A 26,322-nucleotide genomic window follows, 5' to 3' on the forward strand; every position below is an offset into this window, starting at 1 on the left:
CAACATCCCTTCATAACCCCGCCAGCGAACCTCCTCGGCCCCGCCCACCACCGCTCCCTGCGTACCCAGTTTGCTCCGCGCGGCTGCGCTTTCAATGTCCTCTGACCCCGGTCACGTGGCTCGGCGGGTGGGGGCCCTCACAAGCCGGTGTTACCTGAGACCCGTCGCGCGGGAGGGTCAGGGCTTGTTCTCAGTGGCTGCGGCCTCGGCGTGTACCCTGTACCTTCGGGCTTGCTGCCCAGCCGCTAGGCTGCGTACGCTGGGTCCCCGCGGGGACACCCCACTTCTCAGCCGGCCTCCGAGCTGGCTCCGCTCTGCTGTAAGGCGGCGTCGGGCGCGCCAGGGAGATCCACCCAGCGGGCCCAGCGCAGCCCAGGGGGAGTTGCTCGAACGTGACCTGCCACCTTCCGCGCGGGCCTGAGTTCCCCTGTGTCTGCCGCCGGAGGTAGGCCGGGGCGCGCGCAGTGGGGACTGGTGTCAGGGTGACGCGCGTGGGAGAGGAGTAACGAGGCTGACGTGCATGTGGCCTGGTGACAGGCTCGGTGCGCCTGGTTGCGGCTGTTACGTGGGCGTCCGGGAGCCACTGGTCATCCGATAAGCTCCCCGAGTGTGCTCTGTGCTACAGAAGATGACTGCACGGGCACTCAGGCATCAGTGGCGCCAGTGCAAGCGTCTCCGCCGTTTGTACAGACTGCCCAGATCCTGCAGTGTTAGGGGCTGTAGAAGTACTCATGGCCTGTATTAGTCAGCACGTCAAATTAGGTTAGTGTAATGGTCCCTGACAGCCTTAAAGCTATAAACCTACATATAGATACCGCGGTTTTTATCTGTGTTCATTGAGTTGTAGCAGGGTTAGCCCTGCTTTCAAACCATAGAGTCATGGATGTCATCAACTGGTGCAAAGATAGGTATTGTCATAATAAAGAGTAAAGACCCTACGGCCCATTTCCCCTCTCTTACTAACATATGAGTGAGATGACAAGGTAGACCTCCATGTAATGCTAACTTTGGGGTTGAAAGATAGAGGTAAGCCTTACTAAAAGTTGTAAGTTTATCAACGTAGCAGAGACAGTTTTGTAGACTGCATAAAATTAGAATGGATGAACCCTCATCTCTTGGCAGGGAGAGATAATTGACCGATGCAACCAGTTCAGTTGCTGTCCAAAATTCAATCATGAAACTCTTGCCAAGAGAGAAGAGGGGATATTTGAATTGAAGAGTGGCCTGCTAAGAGAGGGAGAGGTGATTTATTTTTGTCTTGGTTCTGTGCTGGAGCTGGGAGATGCTTAAGCAGGATGAATAAAATCTGGTAAAGATCTTGGCCATCTCATGTTCAGAGCATAGATATGTAAGGAGAAAGAAAATGTTAAGTTAGATGCAATCAGATTTTTTTTTTTTGGATTTGGTGTGGGGCTTCTCTATCTGGTTGATGATTTTTTTCCCCTGTGCTCTGGAACTTCTAAGCGGCATCCCAGAGAAGTAATTCTCTCTGCTCTAATATTAATAATTTTAATTGCTTTCATTACGCCTAGTAACTAAGTATGCTTTTTTGCTTTCTTTGAATGTTTCCATCTTTTGTTTTGTGAATAAATTCATTTTTAAGGCAATGATTTGATTTCTGTGTCCTAGAGGAGTGTCTATGTTTTTTTCCCCCCCCATGCCTAAACCAGAGACTCTGCTAAACAGTTCTTTGTTTCTAAACTCTCTCCTAAGGAAGGGGTGAAATTTGGGGGTTACCCCACAGGGAGTTATCCAGGTGTGTCTTCCTGGGCTTTAAAGGGAGGCTTTCCCCCTTGGCGGTGGCGAACTACCCACCAGGGTCAGGGAATATGTGACCTTAGGAAGCTTTTTTTTAATCAGATCCTATAGTGGCACGGTATTTTTAACATTTTTGTGCGCCCCCACTTTCAGCACATGGAGTGTCAGAGTGAGGAGGCAGCCCCTGACAGTGGCCATTATTGCAAAAATGTCAGATTAGTCTATTATATACATGACATTCTGACATGCTGTACAATATGACCCCAATCTTGCAGTTCATTACAGAAATTTAGGAATTTGGAGGATTGGGCGTACACCTCAAATTCTGATGCACTTAGCTTATTTTATTTAGTCTTTTAGATGGGCAAAACTCCCATTGAAGTCAAAGTGAATTTGAGTTGAATAAGTACTTTCCAGAATGAACTGTAAGTTCCTCTTTATCTATGCTTTATTACGGTTTGAATGCCTCCAATGAGAGGGTTCTATCCTCCACAACAATACAATTTTGAAGTGATAGGAAAGATGTGAAGACAGCGATAGCAGGTTTATGTGGTTCCTCAGTAGGGCATCCATGCCTTAATGTTTCTAGTTGGGTTTTTTTGTTTGTTTTGTGTTTTTTTAAATTCTCTGTTTTCATTGGTTAACTTTGCCTCAGTTACAAGGATCAAGGTAGAAGGCATCCTTCAGTCTGCATAGACTATGGATCGCACCCTTTATAGTTTCAATTGAGGGCTTCATTTACAGCGTCTACTGTGACTATGAAGGCCCACACGAGAGTGAAAGTCCTTGCTGCATCTCTTGCAGATGTGGTGGGTGTCTGGCAAGTCCTTAGTGTGCTTTCTGTGCACTCGCTTCTCCTCTGCTAGCTGTCTGATCTTCATCTCGCCCTTCTGAAGGCCCTTGTGTAACCCCTGCCTCCATCTGCTGTGGTTGTCTGCTAGTTCTTCCCAGTTGTCTAGCTCGATGTCTACCTCTCTGAGGTCTCTCTTGAAGACATATTTGTAGAACAACTGGGGGCGTCCAGGAGGTCTTTTGCCAGAGGCTAGCTCACCATACAGGATGTCTTTTGGAATCCTTCCATCATTCATCCTGTGGACGTGGCCAAGCCAGCGGAGCCGACGCTGCCTGAGGATGGTGTGCATGGTTGGGATTCCAGCTTGCTCGAGGATGGTGGTGTTGGTCACTCTGTCCTTCCATGATATTCCAAGGATGCGCCTGAGGCAGCGCAAGTGGAAGACATTCAGCCTCTTTTCCTGGTGGGCATACAGGGTCCAAGTCTTGCTGTCATAAAGGAGGGTGCTGAGGATGCAGGCTCTGTAGACTTGCATTTCGGTGTGAGTGTACAGCTTGTTGTTATTCCACACTCTCTTGCTGAGTCTGGACAGAGTTGTGGCCGCTTTTCCGATCCTCCTATTTAGCTCAATGTCCAACGACAGGGTGTTAGTGATGGTGGACCCGAGGTAAACGAACGCATGGATGACCTCTAACGTATAGTTGTCAATGCTGATTGATGGTGATTCAGCAACATCCTGACCAAGTACGTTTGTCTTCTTTAGGCTGATGGTAAGCCTAAAGTCCTTGCATGCTTTGGAGAACTGATCCAGCAGTTTTTGAAGCTGGTCTTCTGTGTGAGACACTACAGCAGCATCGTCTGCGAACAGCATGTCTCTGATGGGGACTTCCCGCGCCTTAGACTTAGCTTTCAGCCTTGCAAGATTAAACAGTTTCCCATCAGATCTTGTGTGCAGCAAGATGCCCTCTGTTGAAGATCCAAAGGCATGCTTCAGGAGGAGTGCGAAGAAGATCCCGAACAATGTCAGAGCAAGCACGCATCCTTGTTTGACGCTGCTCCTGATTCTGAAAGCATCCGAAAATGCGCCATCATATTGGATGGTTCCTCTCATGTCTTCGTGGAATGACTGGATCATCTTGAGTAACCGTGGAAGACAGCCTATCTTGTGGAGCAGTTTGAACAGACCATCCCTGCTGACCAAGTCAAAGGCCTTGGTCAGGTCGATGAAGGCTATGTAGAGTGGCTTCCTCTGCTCCCTGCACTTCTCCTGCAGCTGCCTTAGAGAGAAGACCATGTCAACGGTAGACCTCTCTGCGTGGAATCCGCACTGCGATTTGGGGTACACCCTCTCAGCAATCTTCTGGAGTCTGCCAAGGATGACGCAAGCGAACAGTTTACCAGTGACGCTTAGGAGGGAGATTCCACGGTAGTTGTTGCAGTCGCTTCTGTCTCCTTTGTTCTTACACAACGTTACAATGTTAGCGTCGCACATATCCTGTGGAACCTCACCCTCTTTCCAGCACAGGCACAGTACCTCATGTAGGGGTTCCAGGAGTGTGTCCGCGGCACACTTGATTACCTCTGGAGGTATACCATCCTGGCCAGGGGCCTTTCCTGCTGCAATGCTGTTGATGGCTCTCTTCAGTTCATCCACAGTCGGTTATTGATCCAGTTCGTCCATTACTGGTAGGAGCTCGACGGCATCGAGGGCTGCGTCAACCACAACGTTCTCGCATGAGTGCAGCTCGGAGTAGTGCTCAACCCAGCGCTCCATCTGTTTGGCTTTGTCAGTGATGACTTCACCAGATTTGGATTTCAGGGGTGCCATCTTGTTCTGGGTGGGTCCTAATGCCTTCCTCATACCCTCGTACATTCCTCTGAGATTACCAAAGTCAGCACAGGTCTGGATGCTGCTGCATAGCTGGAGCCAGTGGTTGTAGGCACAGCGCCTGGCTGTCTGCTGTACTGTTCTTCTGGCCTCTCTAAATGCTTGCTGGGTACTCTGGCTCAGTGAGCGTTTGTACTCCAGGAGTGCAGCGCGCTTCTTTTCAATGACTGGAATCATCTCATCGGAGTTAGCCTCAAACCAGTCGTTCATGTTTCTAGCTCTTTTTCAAACTCCGACAAGGCCATGTTGTAAACTGTATCCCTCAGATGTTGCCATCTGGATGTCGCATCGGCGCCCCCAGGGCCGCTGCGCAGATTTTCCTGGAGGGTCTGTCTGAACTTTTCAGCTTTCTCCGAGTTTGCCGTCTTTCTGGTGTCAATGCGGGGCCTTCCAGCAGGTTTAGAGCGGTACAGCTTCTTGGGTCTCAGCTTGAGCTTGGAGCGAACTAGCGAGTGATCTGTATCACAGTCAGCATTATGATAGCTGCGTGTCAGAAGGACGTTTTTGAGGTTATTACGCCTAGTGATGACCACGTCTAGTTGATGCCAGTGCTTCAAGCGTGGGTGTCTCCACGACACTCTGTGCTGTGGCTTCGTTCGGAAGAATGTGTTTGTGGTGCACAGTTCAAGGAGACGCTGTCCATTGTCATTCATTTTTCCCACACCAAAGTGTCCTAAGCAGGAAGGCCATGAGGCCCAATCAGCTCCAACTCTTGCATTGAAGTCACCCAAGATGTACAGTTGTTCACGAGCAGGTATTTGCACCAAGGTACAAGTAAGATTTTAGGATACCTTTGATGAGGAAGCTGAACGTGTTTGGGGTCATCACTTTAAGTATAATAAGCTGCATGAAAGTTGGCACAGAAACGTCTGTGAGACGAGACAAAAAGAACATCCAGACTGCTGTCTTTAACTGAGTTGAGGGAAACACAAAAGGAAATCTGTCTGAAGAAGTAGATGGAAGTGTTTTATACATGTGCAAAGCAGTACTTACACTAGTGCAGTTTATTTCAGTATGTTGTAGGATTAAACTACACCATGCAAACCTGTTTTGCACCAGTCTAACATGCTTACATTAGATATTTGCATTGGTGTAACTAAGAAGGGATAGTATGTCTTGTGTGAATTTCCTTATTTTGCAGACATACTCAAGGAGACCTACAAAGAGATAGTTGAGGGACTAGCGAAAGAGTGGTTTTCAAGCTATGTCAGTATAGCATAGATGGCTATTTGAAAGGTGTAAGAAGAAACAGGTCATTTTTAAAGAAAATAAAGTAGTTGCAAAATACATTTTTCCTTAATTTAGTTTTTTAATATATGCTGTTTAAAACTTGGGTGTCTTTATTTCAAGTTAATGTTAGCATGGGAAATACTTCTGAAAGTTGGAAGCTAATGTATTTCATTTTATCCTTTCTATTCACAGTGGAAAAATGAACCGAGGGATGATGCTGAAATTGGAAAACCTAGTCCAGTTACATTCTGCTTGCAGACAGCTGCATAGTCTTTCTTACAGGAAGGTTCACAGAACACAGTGGAAGCCTGTGCAGTCATCCACAAACCCCATGTGGCCAGTTCAGCTGCATGCACGTTACTGGCAAGCGGAGACATTCATCAGTGTTGCACTCTCACAGTGTAGGTTTTTAGCTACAAAGGAGGTAATGAATAGGTTCCAACAATTACTTTATCCCTATCTGAAAGTACAAAGCGCAAAAATTAATTTTGGGACATTTTCATTACATTAACAAAAACTCTGCTTTTGGGGAATTTACTGTATAATATTGTTACTCTTCTGTATAGAGAACTTACTTTAGATTTACAAGATATATTAATGTAGACATTGTAGCTCTCTCCCAAACATTCATTTGAAGTATTTTAAATCCAAATGTTTCATCCCTAAGAATCTGAAAGAAAAACTGACTATAAACAAGTGATTTTAATTGTTCAAAATTATAGAGATGCAAATAACAGGAAAAATGCCACTAAATGATTTTTAAATCCACACTATTTTACAATTCTTCAAGTAATTTGTTTGTAATGGAAATACATTTCTGTGCCTACAAACTACAATTTTTGTTTTCATTGGACAGATATAGTTTATTAGTCATTCCTTAATTTACGCCACCCGTATATCCTTATGCACATCTTACTCCTTTGTAGGGGAAAAGACTGGGAAAAGAAAAATTACCGCCAATAAAACCTAAAATAGAAAGGCAAGAGGTAGAGATACGGCAGAGGATGACAGTTGAAGATCTTGCAAGAGCTATGCATAAAGATATCGGTGAGCCAATTCATGCTTTTGAAAGAAGATCCACTAGTGTTCTATTTAAGGCAGTAATGGAGCTTTGAAGCTGCTATAAGAAGCTTCATGCTGGGATTATCTATATTATTATTGATTACTGCACCTTTTCTCATTAGGATCACAATAAATTTTGTGTCCATTGCTAGGCAAATTTCTGATGTGTTTTAACAAAATGAAGAGAAAATATTAGTATCCATATGTGGAACACCGCCGTTAGATAAGAAATATTTCTGCCTTTTTTACATGAACTTTTCTTTGTAGATATGTCTTTGTCACCTACATCTTCTGTTTCTAATGTTTTCCCATTTTATTCTTTGCTTTTCCAGCCAACAGGTAAAGCATTGGAATAGCTCCATCTTTCTGTAATGAAATGTTTCATGGTTTACCTAATATGTAAATGAAATTTACGATGATCATGCAACTTCATTTGTAGTGTGTGCTTTAATACAGAAGCATAGTACCACTCCTAACAATACAGCTTTCCATCAGGCACTGAGGTTCCCAAGCTGAAAAGCTGATGGCAAAAGACGAAATAAGTAATGGTGATATTGCCATATTAGTGAATGTTTTGAGCATCATATTTAGTACTTGACTTTCCACTTGAAAATGAGCTATTATAATTCCAATCTTTTAAAATACTTTGTCATCTAGAACTATACAAGCCTTGTCTGCATTGGAAATTAACCTCAATTTCAGTTGCTGCTGCAGCTGTACTAGTGCAAAATCCAAGTGTAGGCAAAGAAAGCTGGGATTTACAACAGTAGAGCTTACATCTGTTTGACCCTTGTGACCTAATAAATTTGTTAGTCTTTAAGGTGATATGGGACTGCTTGTTAATATAGACTAATAAAGCTATGGGGCATAGTGCTACTTGCAGCAAATAGCTTGAAATTAATTTTTTATCAGAATCATACTATAGTACAAGCTTTATTACCCAGCATGCCTGGGGAACCAGGGATGTCAGATAATAAAATGTGGCAGTCATTTAAACTGGGGCCAGCAGCCAGCCTTGCTCTGCACCCATGGCTGGGCAAACAGGTAGCCTGTGCTTTTCTGCACCCTCCACCCCTCCTGCAAGGCAAGTGCCAAGCTGGTCAGCCAGCCCTGAGGCAGCAAGCCCCAGCTGGGTGACTGGCCTTTCAGCATTTCAGTTAACCCAATGTGTTGGTTATTCGGGTGCCAGATAATTGGGCTTTTACTGTAATTTTCAGCTTTTAATACCTAATTCTGGGCGCATTTAAATGCCCACTTTAGCAGCTGCTCTCAACACTGTGCTGACAATAAAGAAATTCTGCCCTGTCTCTTCAGCTGCGTGTACATTAGAGGCCTTTCCTGGCAAACTGGGCTTTTGTCAGGAAAAATCATGGAGCATCTACACAAAAAATGCTCTTTGTTGACAGAACTCAGCACATCCACTGGCAGCATTATACCTCTCCTTGTTCAGGTATAATGTCTTTCTTGACAGTGTTCTGTCAACAAAATAGCCACATGGGCGCTCTGGGGCCCTTTTGTTGACAGACGGGGCTTCCAGATCATCCGGGCAGTCCTGTTTGCAGAGCTGCCAGTGAGCCATTCTGTCAAGAGAGGGCAGGGCAGTCTGGCTGCCCTCTGTCAACAAAGTGGATTGCTCTTTCAGTTGACTTTTATGTGTAGGCACAATCTGTCGAAAGAAGTTTTGCCAGGAAATCTCTTCCGAAAGTGACTTCTGTCTTCCATAGAGGCTTCTTGTGTAGACGTAGCTTCAGTGTATGTCTGAGTTATCTGCTGGCTCATTACGTTTTCCAGTAGTGCTTATTAGCAACTCAATTGTTGCAATGTTTCCTGCATTTCTAGTGCTACAAAAAGAGTGACTGGGGGGAATGAACAAAAATTTGCCTGAGGCACTTCTTTACCATCTGAATTCAGATATGTTGAGCTCCTTTGATCTGAGAAAAATTTGAACTGAGGTAGGTAAATAAAACAATTGGACTAGTCGAGACATTTGTTTTTAAAAAAAAGTCTTCCAGGTGATAGGAGAAAGCATCCTATTAGTGGCTGGTACTCTAGCGCATTCAGTATAAATTTTAAAGGGATAGGCTGGGATAGTAAGTCTATAAAATAAACACATTTTATCACATTTTCAGAAATCTGAGGTGAGGAGGGAGGAGTTAATGTTTTATCCCTGGTAGTGTGTGTGTTAGAGGGCAGAATTTGGCCATTAACTTTGACCGGTTCCTATTTACAATTGCATGCCCCACATCACCCACTTAACAATTGCATAATATATTTGTAGAGGCTGCAGCTAAAGAATTAAATGTGAAAGTGATGCAGAAAAAGTGTTTTCTGCTGTTGCTAATGCAGTTTAACATCATGAAATGAGAGGAACACAGCAACCATGTGTTTAGCCTAGTCCATGGACCACCAACAAATAATTTTGCATCACCAGTTGTCAAGACTTTTGCATCACCAGATGTACTTGAAACTTCACTTACGTTAGTGGTCTCTTTCCATATGTACAGGATGAAAATATATCAAAAACTTGAATGTTGAGCATATGAATAAATTAATTAAAGCATGTAATTGGATTGTGCTGTTTCAGAACAACTTACTGAAGGTTGAGCCCTGAGTCGAGAGAGAGTATTTTGGGAAGATACAAATATTTTATATATGGAGGGAAAACTGCTACTTTTCCTTTCCTTCCTTGAATGGCTCTGGAATATTGGATGAAATACTGTGTTAACAGGTATCTCTGTCCTTGTTATTAAAAATTTTTACTGTTGCTTTAATCAGATCATGTATATGAAGCCCTACTACTCTCAGGCATTGACATAGACAGACTAGAACAAGATTCAGTTTTGGAAGAAGTCTGGATCAAGGAAGTTTTGAAAAAATCAGGAATGAAGTACAAATGGGCAACATTAAAACAAGAAAAAGTAAGAGAAAATAAAGATGCTGTGAGAAGGTAACATGACTATTCTTTTGATTGTTTCCTATTATCTGTACTATTAAAATATGACATTTGGGATATGCAGTTGATAATATTTAAAAAATAAATGTTGTTTGATTCATTTGCCTGTGTAATTCCTACTTCTATGTAATTGCAACTTCAATGTTAAGACTTACTATGTTTTAGTTGATGTTGAGTTTATGCAACTTTATAAAAAATGTTGCTTCTTGCTTCGTCTGATGGGGATTTTTGTATTAAATGAAGCTGATATAAGGTAATTTGCTAAGATTTTGTATTACTTTTTATTCCTTTGTGAAGAGCAGGAAGTACTTGACTGCTCTATTAAGTACTGAGGCTGTGGCCACACTAGCTCCCTCCTTTCAGAAAGGGCATGTTAATGAGGTATATCAGCAGGTGCTAATGAGGTGCTGACATGAATATGTAACACCTCATTAGCATAATGACAGACACCTGCAATTCAAAAGTGCTGCTTTTGGAACACATGCCATGCATGTAGCTGAGGGCCTTTCAAAAGGACTCCCTGATTTTGAAAGCTCCTTTTTCCCATTTGGCTTTGGGGGAAAAAGGGGCTTTTGAAATCAGGGGGTCCTTTCGAAAGGCCCCTGGCTCCACGGGCAGTGTGCATTCTGGAAGCTGAACTTTCGAGTTGTGCGTGGCTGCCATTATACTAATGAGTGGGGCATATTCATGTCAGCGTGTCATTTAGCATCTGCTGAAATCCCTCATTAACATGCTGCTTCCAAAAGGAGGGGGCTAGCATGGCCACAGACTGACTTACTAGGGCTACTATTTATGCGTAAAGTGTATGTGTGCAAAACAAATATTTTGCTATTAATTGTAGGCCTCCTGCTGATCCAGCTTTATTAACCCCAAGGCCTCCAGTTGTTACTATAATGGGACATGTTGATCATGGGAAAACAACTTTACTTGACAGATTACGAAAAACTCAAGTTGCAGCAATGGAAGCAGGAGGCATCACCCAGCATATTGGTGCATTTCTTGGTATGGTTTAACCATATATAACATATACAAAAATAGCTCATTATACAATTTAGTCAGCTTTGCTTCTAGTTCACTTGAAAGAAGATAATCATATGCAGGGTTGTGTAGTGAGAAAACCACTAGAACTCAAAAGAATTTCGCATGCTATTTGCAATGTTATGATGATACTGTAACATCTCAATCACTTGGGAACATTAAAGATCCCATGGCACTTTTTTTAAGAGTAAGGAGAAAATTTGGGTAATTGTAGTGTGCCTAGCTGCTATTCCCCTTGTTGTTACAGTTGCATATGTCGTTGTTTTTTCCTGTGCTAGAGAGAGGTAGCGTGGTATAGTGGAGCATATATTGGATTTTGATTCAGCACCCTTTTTTTCCCCCACAGATCTTGGTGGGGCCAAGTCAATTTCATATTTGTGCTTCAGTTTTCCCACCTGCGAAATAATGAAGACACTTAGAAACATATAAATTTTTACATATGCATTTTATCTATCTGTCTGTCTGTCTGTCTATCTATAGACTTGTTGTGCTTCATATCAAAATACTTTCTGCATTTGCAGGTAGGAGGCAAGGTGATGTAGGCATTTTAAGATTTATGGGTAAAAGGCACTATGACAGATTTTCAGAAGTTCCTGAGGCACTCAGGTGCTGAACTCCCTTTTGATAGGCATCCAGTTCTATTGCTGATCTGTCATAGACCCCATTTGAAGGCCTCAGTATTTACAAATGAAACTCATAGTTAACGTTTATTTACTGAGTTTGTCTCTGGGGCCCAAATGCCAGTTCCATTGTACAAATACTGTGAACTTAAACACAGAGGCCATTTTAGTTTATTACCTTAAACATTTGCAGTACTCTTATCACGGGCACTCAGTGGTTATTCTAATTTTTAGAATTGCTTTTTTCATGTTTTTTATATCTGCCATGAAATGAATAAGTGTGCTAACTTTCATAGATGTTACTAATTCATAGGGGAAGGTGTATTTAGTTCAATGAAACTATAGGAAAGATCACGCTTAAAGTGTATTGTGTTTTAAATTATGTTTTCACAGTATGTTTGCCTTCTGGGGAAAAAATAACTTTTCTTGATACTCCGGGACATGCTGCCTTTTCGTCAATGAGGGCCAGGGGTGCCCATGTTACAGATATTGTTATATTGGTTGTAGCAGCAGAAGATGGAGTAATGAAACAAACTACAGAATCCATTCAGCATGCTAAAAATGCTAAAGGTACTGTATATGTGACCTTTTAACATTTCATCTTTAAAAATTTGTGACGTGTCAGTACCCCCACTCTATAAGTCAAGATGTGCTCTTGTAGCAATTCAGAGAATAAATACTGTTACAAATATCAGGCAGTCCTCTCCTGCAAAACATAATCCTTGAACCAAGTGCATTCAAGTTGGAGGTGCTTTTCTCCTTAAAGAATTTTGTGAAATAACTGAGTTCTTTGAGTACTAATATAAATGTGCCAAATAGATTATGATGCCAGAATGCACCATTGTTATCATGTATAGCACAGCCCATAAAATTTTCCCTAAATAATTTTATACCGAACAACTTTGTAGAAGAATATTCAGTTTTGATTTAAGAATTGTCAGTGGTAAAGAAATTACCACAACCCCTGGTAAATTGTTCCAGAGGTTGGTTATTCTCAACTTCTAGCCAGCCAGTGGGTAGCGTTATACCTTGCTCTGCTAAACTTGAAGAAACCATTAAAAATAGTTTTTCACCATCTAGGTTCTTTTTTACCATAATCAAGCCTTAATTTTCTCTTTGTTAAGCTAAATTGTATCTAATACTGTCTCATTAGGAGCGTTTGTTCAGCTGATTATCCACCACAACCCCAAAATCTTTATCAAAGTGACGGCTTCCCAGCATATAGTTCACCATCCTGTAAGCGTGGCATATTGTCTTTGTTCCTAGATATACACATTTACATCTACCTGTATTTAAAGTGCACATTCTTGGATTGATCATAGTTTACCAGCCAATCCATAAATTTCTGAATCAGCAGTTTGTCCTCTTTGTTGTTTACCATTTCCCCCAATTTTTGTGTCATTTGCAAGCTTGATCAGTGTTCATTTTGTTTTCTACCAGGTTATTGATAGAAAGGTTGAGTAACATAGGGCCAAAAACCAAGTACTACATGGACCCTACTGGGGATTTGTCTGGAAAGCACTGAACAGATACGTGTCTTGGAGAAATGTACTTCATATGCCTGATCCCACTGATTGCTTCTAGCCCCAAGCTGCAGAATGGAGGAATTTTAGTAATATATTTCTCTAGAATTTTAGGCTATTCCCTCTCCTCATTTTGCAGAGAAATTAAAATTATTCATGTCTAGTCATTTTAACATTCCATTTTTGAAAACCTCTCTGCAATTTCAGATGTCTTTTTTGCTTGACATTCTGTTTTCTAAGCTAGTTTTAAAATCACTTTCAATTTCTCAAGTCCTATAATCTTTAGTTTGCTCACATAGAAATGACATTGCCATCACTGGGATTTCTCAGCATCTTCAATATTTTTTTCTGTATTGATATGCTTAATTTTAACTTTTTTTTTTATTGTAGCCTCAATATTAACTAGTTCATATCTTTGTGGCTAATTCTCTAAAAAGCTTTCTAAATTATTACTATCTCAAGGCAACCAATTTTTCTTGATGCATGAGGAAGACTTTTTTTATATCCATTATTAAATGGAACTAATAAACTTTAATGTGTAGGATGGTAAATTACAGTGATGATTTGATAAAGACTTTTTTAAATAGATCTAAAGATGTTTTGTGAGTTAGATCTGTAACATTGAATGATGTTATTAAAATATGGGCTTCTTGCTAAGGGGACTTTTTTATGTATGCTGCTGGTTCTTTAAATATATCAGAATTTTTTCTTGAGTGTCTTTTGAAGTTTTAGCTCTTGTCCTACCACCAAAAGAAAAGTAGATCCAAACAATACTTTGAAAAGACATTTTACCCATGTTGGACCAAACGCATGGTTTCAGCAGTCGTAGAGTGCCCTGTAACTCATTTATATCAAATTGTCCAGGGCTTAAATCACAGCTGTTTCACCCTGTATGTGGCATGCAAGAGTTTGCAGAATCACTTTGAAGGGGGAAAGAAGATTAAAAGCTCTAGAATAGTTTCGGCAAACGCACATCCACAAAACTGTTTTGGCTTTTGAGGAAGTTGAGAGCAATATGATGTACGTAGAAGAGCAAAAGATCATTTTTCCGTTATACATCTTCTCAGTGAGTAAACCTCCAGCTTCCTAAGGGTCATATTTTATATAAACTTCCTTGACTGAGGTTGTGGGAGGGCTAGTTGGCAACTCTTTTGAAATTCATTAATCGTTCACGTAGGAGGGATGCATGAAGGATTTCCCTTCCTGCTACTTCTGTACCATTGCTTACAGGATACTGGTCATGACATTTGTTCCAGTTCACATGCCAAAGGAAACTCTGGTCTCCCCGTCAACATACGGTCATATGATTCGAAGTCTGGGAGAATCTCTTTCGGACTCCAAAATAGCCGTGTAGAAGCGCAGCCCTCTTGGATCTCCCGGAAGTAAATTCTCCTTCCTGAAGCCCAATCTTAGCATTAGCATTTTCCAGGCTGTTTATTAGCACGTCGCTTTTGGAACAAGTGGCATATGTAGAAACAGCCCTAGTGTTTTCCCATAATATTGCAACCCGAAACAGCAGTGGTATCATTTTATTAATGTCATTTTCAATATTTGGACCATTTATGTGCATTATTTCAAGCCTAGTGTAAACAAATGCATATGTTAAACATGTAGCTAGGATTCACTTGTGTTTCATGTAGCAAACCGCAATAACTGAGGAAAAAGCGCACATTAACTTAATTTAGAGGTTAGGTAAATGCTGTGATACTGGCTTGAGATTATACTTATTTGTTTCTTAGTTCCTATCATCCTTGCCGTAAATAAATGTGACAAACCTGACGCTGATCCTGAAAGAGTGAAGAAAGAATTGCTGGCTCATGATGTGGTTTGTGAAGAGTATGGGGGTGATGTTCAGGCTGTACATATATCTGCACTTAAGGTAAAATTTTGGTAGATGAATGGCCGTGTTCAAGGAGTTCTGCCATCTTAAATACAGACCAGGCTTTTATTTGTGCACTTGGAAAATGAATTTTTTTTTTACCTTGAGCATGTTGAGTACTCTGAGGGCCCAATGGAATCACTTGGAACCAAGAGCTCTGAGTTTCATGCACATTCTTGCACATTCAGCACTTAGTGAGAAAGAGATTAGCGGCAAAATTCCAGTGGCCTCTGATTTTTGTTACTATTTGTTTCAGACTTTTTCTGTCACTTACTCATATTTGTGATTGAGCAAAAGACATCCAAAGAAGATAGTGTTGAAGTTAGACAGAAAAACCAAATATAATTACCTTCATAATGCAAGTCTCACCAAGGGTCACTGTTGTCAGCAGAGAGTAGGTGTCATATATCTACTTCCTGTAGACAACTTATAGTTAATTACTCTAACCTGTAATCCTAGGTTTACCATTTGCACTTAACTTTGGTCAGTGCAAAATCATCTTGTCAAGAATTAAATGTACAGTATGCTAATGATTTTATTGTTCTTTCCTAATTTGTCCTATTCTTTCCCTTAATGAATTGGCAGCAAATTCAAATATTTCAATGTGGATTCATAAAAATGATTATTTTACTCATTTTTGTTGCAGCCTCATTTTTATGTTGTTTTTCACTGATGTGTAATTACTGATAATCTGTTTGTGGCATGTTCATTCTTTTCCAACCTGAAAAGAAAATTGGTCTCTAGAATGATTAAGGAAGGAGAGGACTGGCTGAGATGAACAATTACTACCATGTCTCTTTCCGATCTCTCAACCTTTGCTTGATTGCCTTGAGTAGCTCTCCTTCTATATGCTACCTACTGACTTGCTTGTGGAACTTCATTTGTGAATTTCATTGTAAATATGTTAATATTTCATTTTTTCCTTCCTCTGTATGGATAGATACAAGCTTGCTATTGGCATCACAGTACTAATTCTCATACCGGAGTGCTGCTAACTTGTCATCAATTTAGATCAAGAGAGATGAGGGCAAAATTTGTTCTGGAAGCATGGAAAAGGTGCACCCCAACTACCACACAAAGCTGCTCCTCTTACCCAGTTTGCTCTTTGCCACCACATCTCTCCACTCCTCAAAATTTTTTCAAGGGCAAGAAATATTTTCAGAAAAATAATTTTACTCACACAGAGTTTTAACTCCCTATCTCCAGCACTAACCCTGGATGTGAAGCAGCTGTTGCTCATGATAAGAAGGGGAGAGAGAGGGCCTTGCATGCTGCAGTTCTTTGTATGCAGAACTGCTAGCACAACAGTCTTAGGTCACTGTCGTGTTACTTCACTGATCCTCTGCATAGGTGCAGAGGCGTTGTTTATTGAATCACATTGTGGAAGGTGAAACTGTAGATTATATGTAGTGGGACACATGCTGGTACTAAAGAATCATCTTTTGAACCTATTGTAACTAGCTTCTTTTCTAATTCTTAACTGTTTTTTTTGGTGCAGGGTGAGAACTTGATGGCTTTAGCAGAGGCAACTGTCACTCTGGCAGAGATGTTGGAACTGAAGGCAGACAATACAGGCCTAGTAGAGGGAACCATAATAGAGTCTCGGTCGGATAAAGGAAAAGGGTAGGTAAACTAATCATCGGAATTCCTTCCAACCTTTGATTGATGTTTACGTTAAATTTATTCCAGTTGCCTTTGTTAAAGAGTCACTGTCCATGTGGTTTCCAAAATGTAGGTTTTAACTGGAAAAAAAAATTAAATTATCATGCTCTTGTATTCTGTATCTATTTCAATAAAATCTTCATGTTTTAAATGAAAGAAATCTTTGTGGGGTGATGGGAGGTGTTAACAATTCCTCAACAGTGTTTGCAATCCAAACGTTGCAGTATTTATTGCTTTCCTACATGGGAATCAGAAAATGAACAGTTAGAAACTGACTGGGCTATGTTATTTCCAGTGGAACAAAGTGTAGCATAAGCGGGCAACATAAATGGTAAAACATAAACAAAATTTATCTATTTAAATAAAATATTAACACAGATTTTTTTAACTTGAAAAAATATTGACAGTTTTTAACCTATGTGATTTACTTACTTTAAAATTGAAACTTTTTTATGAACAATTCAATAAAGTGTGTCCTTTTGTTCTTTAAAATTAAAATGGTGCTATTTAAAAGGGACCTGCAAAGAGAAATAAATCAATTTAATTTTGTGGCTTTTTATATACAATATACAAGGGGAGGCCTGAAAGGTTTCTTTTAAACAATTTCTGCATAATGTTTATTACATTAGAAATATAAGCAATGTGTCTGGTACATTCTGGATTTTTTGAAGGACTCTTTGTGTCATGTATTTTGTAAGTTTTCTCAGTACCTAATTGAAGATGAGGCAGTTCCTGAATTTTTAACATCTTTATATATCTAAAGAAAATAAAAAGGATACAGCCCATTTTTTCCTCTTCAAGTCTCCTTTAAAACTTCCTCAGCATGGTGGTGAAATAGAAATGTTCTGAGATTACAACAAATACTGTTTGATGTTTGCTTTTTTCATCTTTTCTTGAAGGCATGTAACTGTAAATACGATAGTAAATGTAATTTTATTTGTCTTCCTCTTTCACTTCCTCCTAGTCCAGTAACCACAGCCATAATCCAGAGAGGAACTCTAAGAAAAGGGTGTATTCTGGTGGCAGGTAAAAGCTGGGCAAAAGTGCGCCTGATGTTTGACGAGAATGGCAAAGCAATGGATGAAGCCATTCCGAGCATGCCAGTAGAAATTGTGGGCTGGAAGGAAGTCCCTTCAGCAGGAGATGAAATCCTTGAAGTAGAATCTGAGGTATAGCAAGAATTACTTAATGCATGGCTAATATGTGTGCATTGCAGTATGTAATGTGGATAGAATTAAGTATAAAAATGGTAATGTTTATTCAGAATGAGCTGGAGTAACTAAGGCTTGAAGCCAAAACCTGGGTACTAAATGAGGCTTGGAATAGGTTTTCCACAAATGGGTTGAAGAATCCACTAACACACACAACCCTTACTCTTTCCCTTCCTTCAGCACACCCACGTTGATCTGCCTCACATTTAGCCAAAGAAAGAGACCTTTCAATGGGATGGAAGTGTAACCTGTGATCTCCTATTTCCCCATGCCTCTGTCTGTAGTTGGTGTCTGGAAGGCTTCTCATTCCGTATTGCCTTGGCTGAAAAAATTACAGATTTCTTCCTACATGCTTCTCAAGAGACTCATAAGATTGTCTCTTCAGTAGCATACAATTACTTTAAAATATGACTTAAAACAAACCAAGACTTAATGGGTTCATTATTCTTAATCTTAGAAGTAATGAGACTCAAACTAAAACAAAAATTGGTGTTCCTAACTTACTTAACTTAAACTCTGCTGAAGTCAATGCACAATGCAAGCAGTACCATTTGTTAAGACTTTGGCTTCTTTAAAGCTTTCTGTGTTTTTTCCCTATCCCTTTTGTACGACCTAATATAAAAAAGCCCACCTTTGTGTTCTTAAAGTCCTGCAGATGTATCTTTCCAGTGACTCTGATATCAAATAAGCTCCAGAGACTCTACAATAATCTTTTATAAATTGAGCATAGTATGTTTCCGAAATCAATTTAAGATCCTCTTTGTTGTTTTGGGTAAATAGTTCTGGTGTCACTGGTGTCATTTTTTTGTGCCATATAGTGAGATGAGAGATACTTAGGAGCAAAATAACAGTTTATTTCACGGGGTTTATGGAATGGTTACCATGCCCTTGTATGCTAGTTCGAAAACTTGTCTATGTTGAGTACCTCATCTGTGTAAACTAGATTGTTTAGCTAGACTTTAAAATACTTAAAAGGAAAACAAAGTTTAAAAATAAGAAAGTGCTTGAATGATGTCTCAGACAAGCAGCTAAAAATGCCCTTTCAGACCAAACTGCCCAGTAACAGTGCTGTCTCTTCTGCCAAGCAAAGGGCACGTGAAGTTATTGACTGGAGAAATTATGTTGAACAACAGGAGAAAATTAAACAAGATATAGAAGTTATTGAAGCAAAACGAAAGGAACACAAAGATGCGTACAAGAAAGAAAGAGAGACCCTAGCCCATCTGACGTGGAGACAAAGAAAAAGAGCGCTGTATAAAAATAGCAAATTTAAAATGGCTCTGAGGCCCAAAGAGAAAGTGGAGAGTGACAGAAGTGTGCTACCTGTAATTGTTAAAGGTGCTGTAATTGTCAAAGATGTTCACTTGACTTTGCAGTTGTTCTAGTGCATGTTTCCTAAGTCTAAATTAAAATCTATTGTAATTAAAGGATTTTCTTTTGAGTGAGTATCCGCACAGATTCCACTCTTAGTGCATGAGTTCTGATTCTTGTGAATAACACCATCTGCTGAGGTTCATTATCACCCTTCTTGCATCCTGTAGCTGAGGGTGTAAAGGATGGGGTGGCCAAAGGGTATAGAGGATGGGGTGGCAGTAAGCTGGCACCTATAGGCTGTGTCTACACGTGCATATATCTTCAAAATAGCCATATTTCGAAGATTAATAATGAGGTGCTGAATTGAATATTCAGCGCCTCATTAGCATTAGGACGCTTCAGCCGCGGCACTTTGACAGCGCCGCTTTCGAAAGCATGCAGCTACACGGGGGTCCTTTTCGAAAAGGACCCCCAGTGTAGCCGTGCCGAGCCGCACACTGCTATTTAAAAGAATCTAATCTTGTGCATATGGGCTCCATGCATACCGAGAGTGGAACCTGTGAACATGTCTTGAACCACAAATCTTACCATAGTAAGAAAATGCTCTTTTTCAGTCCTAAAATTAAGTACTGGCTTGTAGTTCTTTGAGGAGGAATTTCAGGATAGTAATGTTTCTCTTTATGGAAATTAACGTAAGCATTACTTAATGACTTCAATAAATTTGAAGGTTTGATTTTTTTAACTCTGAAAAGTAACTCTAAGTATGGCAAATTCTTACCCAGCAGACCTGCTTCCTGGCTCTGTTCAGAGACACATTTGCTTTGTTAAGAAATGTATTTTACTCTGGTCGGCTTCTCTTCTGGTTCGTAGCTGAGCAGTAGGATTGCTAACTAAAGCATCGATCCTGTAAAGACTTAAGCAAGTGAATAAGTGAGCAGTCCTGTTGAAACTCCATGTGCATAAAAATATAATTGCTCAAATGCTCAGGTATTTGCAAAATTGGGCCCTGAACTCCAGTGGCAGGGTTATCTGTGCAGACACATAGGCTACAAGAATATCATCAGCAATGTTAATCCAACTGCATAAGCAATAATGTTGTACTGGTAGAACTGAGGCCAGGCAAATTTTTAGAGGCGATGATGGTGATGATGCAAGAAGAGCTAGGAAGCACCCGCTTGACCACTCATGTCTCAGGCTGAGTGTGCAGGGCTGACTCTTGCAAATATTTACAACTAAGCAAACTTGATCTGAAAGTCATTGAGAGGCAACAAATGTTGCACCCCTCTAATGAGATGTTCAGTTACTTTTCACACTAGAATACCACACTTTTCAAGTTTGTGCAATATGTTCAGCAGTTTGTATGCTAAAAAGAATAATACATTAAGTCCTTACATGCTAAAAAAAATAATGCATTAAAGGTATTAAGTCCTTTTTGCTGATATTGTACTATCTAGAATTTTCTGTGTATCAGTGTTTGTCTTTTTTGTTTATTACAATTTTGGTACTTCTCCTTTTTCAGTGTCTAATAATAAAACATTTTATCTATTTAGGTGATGTAGATGGTTCCACTGAGGCCATTCTAAACATTCTGGACAGTTATAATGCCAGTGATGAATGTGAATTGGATATGATTCATTTTGGAGTAGGTGATGTCAGTGAAAATGACATAAATCTTGCTGAAACATTTAATGGTAAAGCACATAGATTTAGACAGTGATCTTTCAATCCTTGTGAAAACCTTCATATTTTATTAAACAAACAGGGAAGCTGTGCTTTCAGTTTTTGTTTCCACCATGTAATAATTTAATTAGCAATACAATGGCATGAAATATAAAAATATTTTTCTTTTGCAGAAATTAAGTGCAGTGATACAAATACCCTGCTACAAATCTAATGAAAATATATGTAATGTAGAGAAAGGAATACACAGTATTGTTCTGTTGATAATGTGGAAGACCGTGCCTGCAGATTTGTGTGTCAAAGACAGTGCTCTAGATTTGAGCCCTTATTCTGGTTGCTTTTGCTGCTTCAGGAGAATAGTGCTTGACCCTATCCAGGATTCTTTTGTGCAGGGGGATCCTGGTGGGAGAGGAAGTTGGTCAGTATATCAGTTCCTATTGAAATCTCCTCTCACTGGGGCATGAATGGCCCTATGTTTGTTTGATCCCCGGTTGCTGGATCTGTCCTGGGCCATAGGTGGGTGTAAATTAGAACCTACTACAGACTGTTCTGATTTCTGGTGGAGACCAAGATAACGAGCTACCCTTGTCTAGACCAAAGATGAGGCACTTCCTTTCCATCCTGCACCTTCATGTAGCATCTTTCTCAGCCAGATTACAGGATCTAACCAGCTAGCTATCTGCTTTATTACATTTGATTGTATCATCTAGGAGTTTAGAGAGTAGGTAGGTGAGATATCTTTAATTAGACCATATTCTCTTGAGGAGGGAGACAAGGTTATGAGCAACACTGAGCTCTTCTTTGACCTGAAGAAGAGTGCTGTGTGGCTCAAAACTTTCTTCTCACCCACGAGAAAAAGATCCAGTTAAAGATATTACCTCACCCACTGGGTCTCTGTAATATTCTGGGACTGATATGGCAACAAATACTCATCTAGGCGTAGCATTGGGGTATTTATTTTTTCTCATAAAAACAGCTTTTCCTAAAGTAAGAATATCATTGGAGATTCTTACTGTACATGCAATGATCCAGGACCTGATGTCTAATTCCAAAAACGGATAGAAAAGTTAAAATGGGGAAACAATAAAACTTTACTTTGCTTTTAGTGGTATTGCTGTATTCATGCTCAATTTCAGAATAACATGACTCCTGATTGTCCTCCCCCCCGCCAAAAAAAAAAAAGTTAAAGGAAGAGAAAAAGAGGATTGTAATTGTAAATTAGTAAATATGAAAATATCAACTTAAGAAAAGCAAGCGGTTTTCAGTTGTTAAGTACAGACTGTACTAGGAATAACATATTACATTAATATTCCAAGAGAACCTTTGCTAGCTCCTCTCCAAGTGTTTTTTATGTACTACTTGAAGAACTAAAAAGTTCCTGTGCTTGAAGTTTGAAATCAGCTGTGGTGGTTTTATCTGTCAGGTGTCATATATGGATTCAGTGTGAATGCAAGCAAACCTATTCAGCAGCTGGCTGCTAAAAAGGGAGTAAAAATCAAACTTCACAATATTATCTACCATCTTATCGAAGACTTGAAAGATGAGTTGAGCAGCAAATTGCCCCCATCTGTAGAAGAACATACAGTAGGTAAGTTTTCCTGGATGGTAAATTTTGTATTGCAAAACTAGACCTTCCTTGCAGAGTAGGAAAAATATTTTGCTACTCAGAGGTGGGCCTTGATTTAAAGTCCTATGCTGAGGAAATACAAATTTCATTCTCCAGGGTGGCTTTCCCACTAAACTGGATTGCATAGAATTGCTCTGTGGTTATTTTCCTGAGTACACAGCAGCAGAATACCCAGAAAGACATTAAAGCTCTGATAGCAATGGGAGAGTACAGTGAAGCATAGCATTCGTTCCTGGTGCAATTTGTGTTACATTCCCATATTCTTTATGGTTTTTTTTTTCCTTAGGGGAGGCCTCTGTTCTTGCAACCTTCTATGTCACAGTAGGAAAAAACAAGGTTCCAGTGGCTGGCTGTCGAGTACAGAAGGGGCAGTTGGACAGAAAGATGAAGTTTAAATTAATTCGTAATGGAGATGTTATTTGGAAAGGTAAGTAAAACTATCAAAACATTTATCCATAGTGGTGTTCTACTACACATACATGCTCACCATTGGAGTTAGATTCTCAGTCCCAGCAACTCCCACTGAAGTCAGTCAAAAATGTTTTGGTGTATTTGAAGGTGGAATTTGGGCCTTAGAAGTTGTTCAGTCAGCTTAATACACTATTTATAGTGGACTTCACCTAAAAAGAATGTGTCTACTACCTGTAAGGCTTGTTCTCTTGATTAGGTAATGCATGGAGACTTGGTTTTGGACAGACATTTTCTTGACTCATCATCCGGGTGGACCTTCCCTATAGGAGACTTCCACATGCTCTGAACCCTTGAAATCAGTCTGTGAAGGAAGATCTTCAAATCATGCTGTACCCAATTAAACTTGAAAACAGTAGAACCTAATTTTCAGAACCTATTTAAATTATGGAGATTAGCATCACTAAACATCAGTACTTTCTTGCATTTCTCTTGCTGGGTAGCTTTTTGCCATTTTGATGCAGGGAGGTGTGGGAGTTGTTTGTTTTTATGTCCACCTTAGTCTTTTTTACATCTATACTTTTTCTGCATTAACATGCATTCTCCTTCTAGGATATTTAACCTCATTGAAGCACCATAAAGATGATGTCCAGGTAATAAAAACCGGCATGGATTGTGGCCTCAGTTTGGATAAAAACATAGAATTCGATATTGGAGATGACATTATCTGCTATGAGGACAGGGAACTTAACAGGACAATTTCCTGGGATCCAGGGTTTTAAATCATTTTACTTCACTTGAATGTGGTGGAGCAAAGTCATTGAATTATTCCTTTACAGGATCATCTTTACAGAATGTTCTTATATTAAAGACAATTAGAAAGTAGCTTGTATTGGACGAATTCATTGGGGTTTCAGCAGAGGTGCCAAGAGCTGGTATATCAAAAGTTAAAGGATTTGTTTCTGGGTCTGTGAATGACAAGGTTGGCTTTCTCACTCCAGGATTGTGCCAGCTTCATACACCCAGAACATGATAAGCCATAGAAAAGCTTGGGAGGAGCTTGGCAATGTTAACACTTTGAGGACAGAAGAGGATGTACACTGTCTCTCAGGTGTGGTCACTTGCAGCCATCAGGGGTTTTCTTGTGGCCACAATCTTCTGGGCTGTGATGTGGAGAGAGGGTTGAAGTGGCAAAGTAGCTGCCCTTATGTGTTGCTTCCTTGACAAATTGATTTGGTGATGGTTGCTGGGGTTGCCAGTAGGGTTTGGGCACTGCTCTCCTCCAGAGACACCTGTGGCACAGCACTGGAGGAGAAGTTAGCTGGTGAACTCCCCACCTTCCAAGAGGGAATGAGGCTCAGGCTTTGGGCCTCAGCCCTGATGTGGCAGGGCAAAAGGCTCCGACTGTCAGACCGTGGGCTCCAGCTGTACAGCTTTGGGCTTTGTGCCTGGGCTTTGGGATCTGGGACAGAAGCTCCAGTCTCCCAGCTGCCTCCCCTGAACTGCGTCCAGGGTTGATTTTGTCCCCAGGCTTGTCAGGGCTGAGTAAGTCTGCAGTGAAAAGTGATGTTTGTTTTTCCTAAAGCTTATAAAGTATTTTGGGGAAAAAATTTGAGTGGCCCACCAGCAAAAGTTGGTGGCTGCATACGGTCTCCAAAAATTGTGTCCACAGAACCTGTGCTAGAATGCATGTTTTGGATATGAACAGTGTTTCCTCTAAATTTTTCCATCCATGGGCAGAATAAACCTTACTGTGTGCCTCAGTGTATATGCAGACGTGCACCACCAAGAGAAACACACAGTGCCAGCCATGGATGCTCTGCTAATCTTCTGGGTGGCTCCTGAATTTCTCCTGGGTGGTTGCACACATGCTCAGCCTACTGGGAACACTGGATAGGAAGGAAAAGAGTATTTCAGTCCTTATTTTTAATACTCTTTGTATAACAACATGTTTGGTTGGTAGAAATAACCAAGTTAAAGTATTACCTGCAAAAAATAAAACAGATAGACAAAACAGAAGGAACCATTGGTATGTCACTACAGCCTTTGAGAAAACAAGTAACATGAAAGGTTTGGTATTTCAATCCAGGCTGATTGACCAGAGGGTTTCATCTAGGATTTGTGCCTCATGTTTGCCTGACATAAGGTGATCTGATCATTAAAGCAAGGACAGTAGGAATTCAGGGACCAAGTTCTATCCCTGCTTTGGTAGAATTACAGACTGTAGATGACTAAAATTAGATATTTGCACCTGAAGTTCCTCTCCTTTAACTGTTACACGGTTTCCCCATGCTACCTCTCAGATGTTGAGGCATAATCTGTTAATGACTCTGATGTGCTTTGTGGCCCTTACCTAGCAGGGCTACTGTAAACGCCAAGGGTGCCTCATTTGTGGTCTACTCTGGGGCCAAATTTAGTTTGACATCCAAAGCTAAACCCACCTTAAACTTAGAATCTTTACATATTTCCCCTTATTCCCCTCCCCCAATCTCTGCAAGGATAATAGTGATGGTAATATGCATAAACTAGGCCAAACCCAGTCTTCTGTGAAGTAGCCTCAAACACAAATGAAAGTCAGTAATGCAAAGCTGTGTCGATCACAGTCATACAGCATGATGTGCACCTGATTTGAAAGGGGTGAACTGAAACTAATCAAGACAACTCATTCTTGAAGGCACAGCTCAGAAATACAAAGAAGAAATATTTTTACACGGAAAATGGATTGTTTTTAAAGTTCTTTACTGATACCTCTTTAAGATTTGTTATTCTCTTCCCTGTATCCAGGAGATAGCACAAGCTAGAAAAGCTTAAGATTCAAGTAGTGTGACGATAAGTTTGTTACTAAAGGGGAAGGGAATATATCGTAGATAGCAAGAAGCAACTTTGGTTCAAGGTTATGCTAGTAAGAAAGCTCAGTATCGATTTTATCAGCAATGTTTTGGAAAGGATGCGAGACAGCTGGCACTTACTTTCATGGGGGAGCCAGACAGGGCTAGGTGCAATACTTCCCTGAATGATATTGAAAGATACTATGTGGAGATATTGGGAAAGGTCGGACATAGACTTTCTATTGTTTCCATCCACACAGGTAGTGGATAATAGTATATTACTGAGTCCAATCTCTGTGGAGGAGAGAAGGGGTGTATTGAGAGAAATTTGGAAAGAGAGTGCCCCAGACCAGGATAAATTTACTGTTAAGGATCTATGGGAAATTTTTAATTTGAATTCATACTTGTTAAATAATTTTAATTTTCATAATGTTAAATATTTTAGTAAGTTTAAAAATTAATAAATTTTAATAAAAATATTTTAACAAAATAGATTCCAGACCGTTTTAAAGAGAATAGGACTATTCTTACCCCGAAGAGGAGGAATTGGCTAAACTAGCCTACTGGAGACCATTAACAATTGGTTCTGTGTGTGTGTGTCTCTATGCAAACATTTTAGCAAAAAGATTGATATTTACCTTTAAGATAACATAGCAATTTTAAGTTGTGTACGCAGGCGAGTTATTTCGAAATAACACCCGTTACTTTGAAATAACTGCTAGCATCTACATATTGCAACTGCTATTTGGAAAGAATTTTGAAATTGCAGTTGGCTTATTTTGAAATAGGTAAACCTCATTCCACAACAAATAGCACCTATTTCAAAATAAGCCATAGTGTGTCCAAAG

The 26,322-nt window shown here is 40.2% G+C and overlaps 1 protein-coding gene across 3 annotated transcripts; it reads left to right on the top strand.

Moving 5' to 3' along the window:
• Positions 1–125: 125 nt before the first annotated feature.
• Positions 126–23,683, top strand: MTIF2 (mitochondrial translational initiation factor 2). 3 transcript variants are annotated; one of them, XM_074989501.1, is made up of 14 exons: positions 126–445; positions 5,862–6,093; positions 6,596–6,716; positions 9,507–9,678; positions 10,526–10,686; positions 11,736–11,912; positions 14,605–14,744; positions 16,243–16,367; positions 17,371–17,575; positions 18,751–18,955; positions 20,482–20,622; positions 22,035–22,199; positions 22,525–22,665; positions 23,259–23,683. In XM_074989501.1, the coding sequence occupies exons 2-14, from the start codon at positions 5,869–5,871 to the stop codon at positions 23,426–23,428; spliced, it is 2,148 nt and encodes a 715-aa protein (XP_074845602.1). In that variant the 5' UTR covers positions 126–445; positions 5,862–5,868; the 3' UTR covers positions 23,429–23,683. The 3 variants fall into 3 exon arrangements, with proteins under 3 accessions (XP_074845602.1, XP_074845601.1, XP_074845603.1); XM_074989500.1 differs by having other exon boundaries at positions 18,703–18,955; positions 23,259–23,666; XM_074989502.1 differs by lacking the exons at positions 126–445; positions 5,862–6,093; positions 6,596–6,716 and adding an exon at positions 8,596–8,683 and having other exon boundaries at positions 18,703–18,955; positions 23,259–23,560.
• Positions 23,684–26,322: the final 2,639 nt, after the last annotated feature.

The sequence above is a fragment of the Carettochelys insculpta genome, chromosome 3, assembly GCF_033958435.1.
Source record: "Carettochelys insculpta isolate YL-2023 chromosome 3, ASM3395843v1, whole genome shotgun sequence".
NCBI lineage: Eukaryota > Metazoa > Chordata > Testudines > Carettochelyidae > Carettochelys > Carettochelys insculpta.